This window comes from Anoplophora glabripennis, unplaced genomic scaffold, assembly GCF_000390285.2.
Source record: "Anoplophora glabripennis isolate ALB-LARVAE unplaced genomic scaffold, Agla_2.0 scaffold1355, whole genome shotgun sequence".
NCBI classification, from domain to species: Eukaryota; Metazoa; Arthropoda; class Insecta; order Coleoptera; family Cerambycidae; genus Anoplophora; species Anoplophora glabripennis.
In genome coordinates this window covers 1-5,606 of record NW_019417428.1, presented here as the reverse complement: position 1 = coordinate 5,606, position 5,606 = coordinate 1, and the positions used below count along the sequence as shown (strand labels likewise).

At 28.6% G+C, this 5,606-nt stretch overlaps 1 protein-coding gene across 2 annotated transcripts in view; it reads right to left on the bottom strand.

The window, feature by feature from the left end:
• LOC108914832 (gastrula zinc finger protein XlCGF28.1-like) overlaps nt 1-5,256 on the bottom strand; it is an 8,044-nt gene extending 2,788 nt beyond the window's left edge. The window contains exons 1-2 of one of the 2 annotated variants that reach the window (XM_018720731.1): nt 5,067-5,256; nt 2,218-3,118 (exon numbers count right to left, since the gene is read on the bottom strand). In XM_018720731.1, the coding sequence (XP_018576247.1) occupies nt 2,218-3,118; nt 5,067-5,210 (1,045 nt within the window). In that variant the 5' untranslated portion in view covers nt 5,211-5,256. The remainder of the gene's footprint in view (nt 1-2,217; nt 3,119-5,066) is intronic. The other variant, XM_018720733.1, reaches the window with a different exon arrangement.
• Between the last annotated feature and the right edge of the window lie 350 nt (nt 5,257-5,606).

The following is a 5,606-nucleotide window of genomic DNA, read 5'->3' as shown; positions in this document are numbered from 1 at the left end:
GTTCCATTTAAAAATACATAACTTTGATATGGTACGCTTTTCCTGGACACCCTGTATATTTCAAAATATTTTTAAAATGTAGCCGTAATCAATCTACACATACCCACCTAAACAGGTTTCTATAACATTTGCCGTTTGGTCCCTAGCGACAGAGGCGTTAATGGTGGCCCACCCTGTATACGTATTTAGTATGTGTATATTAACATATTCACATAACGGACTGGGGATGGTTAAAAAAAGAAGATTTAGTGGAACCAATAAAAATGCGTAGTTTGCCTGCTCCGGAAGAAAATGATTTTTTGCAATTGCAAAAAAGATTGCGGAGCAAATTGTGGCTGCCGGAAGCTTAGTTTATTTTGCAATTCGACATGTGGAACATGCTCAGGCGACAACTGTTTAAATTCTCCTCCAATCATCGAAGAGGACGAGCATGATTGTGAAAAGAATAGCAGTGACGTCAAATAATCATTTATATTTAATTATGTTTTTCTGTATTTATTATTATTAAAAAGGAAAATAAAAATTTATAAAATAATCTTAATTTTGTGTGTGGGTGGAAAAGTTGCAATCGATAAAAAAGATTTTTTAATCAAGAAATCAATTTTAATTTGATAAAAATGCATGATTAAAACGTTTCAAGTTAAAAAATTTTTTTTATATTATTTTCGTGCAAAGGGGTGGTTTTTAAAGGTTTTTCCGAGTTGAAAATTTGGGATGCATTAAGTTTCATGTTAGATAGCACATGAAATTACTCATACTGCATAAATAAAAAAGATTTGATTACATAAAATGCTTAAATTTGTATTTTTTCTTTTTTCCAATAAGGGGTGGTTTTCACCCCTTAAGAACAAAAAGCACACCTAGCGCATGTATAAGTTTTGAGGTGTGGGGTAAGATGAGCCTAATTCTAAATTTTGAGCATGCAGTTATAAAAAATTCGGAGGCATTACTATGTTTTCAGCTACAGTAACTGGGCTAGTTACAAAATTTTATATTTGCAATTGATCACTTCTGCACTGTCGGCGGTCACGTTGCTTGTAAAGATTTATAAAGGCTCTGTACAACTGTTACTCTCAGATATAGAAAAAAAAAAATGTCAAAAATAAAAGATTCGTGGAAAAATTATTTTTTTAAACCTATATCTGCACAAACCTCATTTTATCTCTGTTTGTATACAATCTCTGAATTTTTACCCTTCCATAGTCAAGTCAACAGTCCTAACTTTAATCTATACCAAACATATTTTTAGATATTTGCGTAATAAAATATTTTTTAAAATTTTAACATTGTATCTCGAGAACAAAGCCGTTTAGTACATGGCTTATAGGGACATTTTTCTTAAAATTACCGAAATAATCACTCTCATTATTATTACAAGTTACTTAGAGATCACCCTGTTAAGTTCGCAAGCTACTCTATATTTTTCTTAAATGTAAACGTGGCAAAAATATGGTTTCTACCAATTGTTTAGGACAAATTCTCATACAATTAGAACTGCAGTTTATTTTTAGGTGGGGTGGCTCATCAATTTTATATAAAAGCATAAAAGTTTTCACAGAAAAATTACTGAAAATTCACGGCAAATACAGACATAATCAAAATTACAAAATTCATGAATTTGTTTTCAATAACTGTGCATAACCAATGTATTCAGTGGCGACAGGCAAAAATTAAAGTGGTTATATTTTGATAATGAAATGTGCGATGTATAATACTTACCATTTTTTAGATGTTCTAAACTGCTGGTATTGGAAAATACTGTTTTTTAAAGGCATAATGTATATCAGAAAAAAATGAAAAAAGAAAAAAATCAAAATTAGGTACCAAACGCCACGGCACAAAACGTCAAGTGCTGTTAAATATTAGAATTCCAATGTTGACAGTGAAATGAAAATCAATTTTTGCAAATGGAAATTAGTATTGCCAGTTTTAGTGACAGGCTGTGTTCTTCAACCAGACAGTCTTTCTGGATCTATCTGTGTAAAATACAATTTTTTTTTGTTCAAATTCTGCTGTTTTTATTGCAATATAAATAAATTTATGTTTTTCTCTTCAAAACATTGCAATCATTTCAGGGCTTTAAAATTTCAGTATTCAAGTCTGAGCTTATACAACTGTGAATATACAATTTTCGACAAAGTATTATAGGAACTTTAAGCTATTATTTTTATTAATGAGCACCACCCCTTAATTTTTTAAATTTTAAAATAAAATTACCTGTATGAATCTTCCTGTGATTGTCAAGGTGGCATTGAATAGCAAACGCTTTTCCACAGAACTCACATGAATAATTTTTCTCCTTAGTATGAGTTCGAAGATGGTATGTGAAACCTGTTGGATGAGTAAATGACTTTCCACAAATGGTACATAGATATGGTTTAATGCCACTGTGAATTCGAGAATGAAGATTCAAATTATTTGAAGATGGAAACTTCTTTTTGCAAACTTCACATTCATAATTTTTTTCACCAGTATGAACTCTCATATGCCGATTGAGACAACCCTTGGAATTAAAACCTTTTCCACAAATTGTACACAAAAATTGTCCTTTGTGAACATGTCGCTTTTTGTGTACTGTCAAAATATATTTGGATTTAAATGTTTTATTACAGATATTACATATATTCGTACTTATGTCATCAAAATTATCTGATGTATTATTACTATCCTTATGAACTTCCTTAATATGTTTAGACAAATATGTTTTGGACTTGAATTTTTTTTCACAAATTGCACAAAAAATTTGTTCTTTTTCTCCATGGCGTTTATTGTGCAGGGCTAATATGTACTTGTTCTTAAAATATTTATTACAAAATCTACAAAATAATGATTTTGAGTTTTCATCCTTACTGACAATTTTTTTTTGACTTAATTTCTTTTTTTCCTTGGATTTTTCTCTTCCAGTGGGTAAGTCATTAGAAGATTCATTGTAATCATTTGCATTATTACTATCTAGTTCAAATTTTATTAAAACTCTTGCATTATCATTTTCACTTTTGGTGTCTATATATTGTTTTAATAAAAAATTTGAATTTTCACATTGTAATATAAATTTATACAAATCAGTTAGTTTATTTATGCATAATAAACATATTGAATCAGGCAAATTTCCATCAATCTGAAAATAAAAGTTATATAGTACGGGGTTTCCCATAAAAAACTGCTCACATTGGTAACCTCCTTGGTTTTGATTTTAGGGGAAAAAAGTTAATATAGTCCTTTAAGAAATAACAATTGAACGTGACATATATCTGGATCTAGATAAATTATAATTTTCTTCCTATAATTTTTTATTTTTTTTTATTCATATTGACACTATTATATTTCAGTCTAAAATGGTGCCATTGTCATATTGGTATTATTAAATTTAAATTCAATTGTAATAAATACTGATAATAGTTAAATTCAAATGTTAAATTCTATACAGGGTGTCACCTAACCTTCAGCAAGTTTGGTTAAATCGACACCATTTGGGTTCTAGATTATACCATTGAAGTATGTAACATTCATTAGATAACACCCTATATAGAGGGTGTTCAATTCACATTTTAATATGAATTAAAGTTTTATCTAAAAGAAAGTACTTACTGAAACAAATACCTATACTTATATGAACCAAAAAAACATTTAAATGTCAAACGTAAGAACATAACTTACTAGAAGTCATACATACAGTTTTTTTTATTGACTTTTTTAAAGCTCTCATTAAACTTTTTTCTATTGCCAAAAATAAAAAAGTTACTAAGATAATCATTTTCATGACTTACACAAAATATGAATATACTGCCATGTTTACAGTACAAAACAATAGAATACATTTAAAATATTTATTTCCTTATATGCTATATAATTTAAAGAAAATAATAATTTAATTATTTAGCCATTAATAACTGCTGTGAAAAACTGTAAACCGCTGTAAACCAACCCAAAGAATATGTCGATTCTACAACTTTTCAAGAAGAATACAATGGTTACAGTAGAAAAATAACATAAATGGTGTTAACACATTTTTAAATGATATACAAGACTTTGTTATTCAAGGTTCACACTATGAATCTGTTACTGCAGCCACAAAAAGGAGATACTACATGAAGTAGATGAGGATTCACCATTATGTTAAAAATGATATAAGGTTTGATCTCTTATAGTAAGGGATATAAAGCTAAGAGTCAATATTTATATGGCGCAATCATTTGATCTTATCTCCATTATTATAAGAGATAGATCGATTCTATTTAAATATGTAAAGACAGGGTATTTAATTAAAAAAACATTCTACTGTTTCTATTTTTTCATTAAGTCACATTTTTATATTTTTTAATTTCCAAAATACAAATATATTTTATACATATTATCCGTAATAGCAATAATATTCACCAATTCTAAATAATATGAAAATAAAAAGTAAAAGGTAAAACAGGTAGTGATGACATTGGAAGTGGTATACTCATTAATTTCTTAATCGGAACACATCATATAAAGATTCTTCGCTTATTGTTAAATATGAAACTAAATCAATACAGGCACTAATACACCTTATAAGAAAGAAATTAACATATTGAAACAAATTGCTACAAACTACACGATATTAAACTGACTTCAATTGGCTATGGGATAATAGTAAGACAAATATCGCTTTTGACATATTTTTGCACTCTGCACACCGAGAATACTTCCAACCTTTATTAAACTTGATAGTACTGGACAGAAATATTAATTCAGCGTGCACTAAGTACAAAAGTAGAAATAAAGTCAAAAACACTAAGTCAAATATGAAGTCGGATCTATTAATTTGCAAATAAAACGCATTCAAGTTTAAATTAGGATGTCAAATTATTTATCACAATTTGTGTAAAATTTTGTTATAGCAAGCTGTAAACTTTTTTATCTGAATGTTTATCCATACACAAACCTTTCCAAGAATTTATACCACTATTGGACTATTGTACACATATGAATAATATATATATGTAGGTATATATACAGTTTTACTGTTGCTTTGATCATATCAAATAAAACAATTGTAAGGAATTAGTATTCATCACATAAAATATTTTCAATCATACCTCTATCACACCGACAATATTTAATACTTCTAAAACAGATTTTCTAGAGTCTTCTACAGATACAACTGCTTCTTGTATTTTGTTTAATGGTACGTTATCACTTAAGCAGGTTCTGCAAATTGTCTTAATGTTTATATTGTCCATATCAATATTTTTACTCTCCAAGTGTTGATCTGGTCTGGTTGATCATAACCACATACTTCTATACCATAGAAAATATAGTACCAACGTAGAATGAAATGTCCCTAATATTGCCACTAAACCGCGAAACAGCGCCACGTAACGTTTTGGAAGCTTACTACTACTTAGCACCTAATGAGTAGGCAACACCTTATACTTTGTTAACTGATTACAGCGCCATCTATCGTATGGAAACGATTTCTCACTTATATCCTCTATATTGTATTATTTTAAAAATTTTAAAAGTAAACCCTTATACAAATAGGAATAGTCAAGTGTCAATACTTTTGAGAACAGATTATTTAGTTAAACAGAAAATGTAGCGAAAAACTAATATTCAGTACTTTTCTAATTCACTTC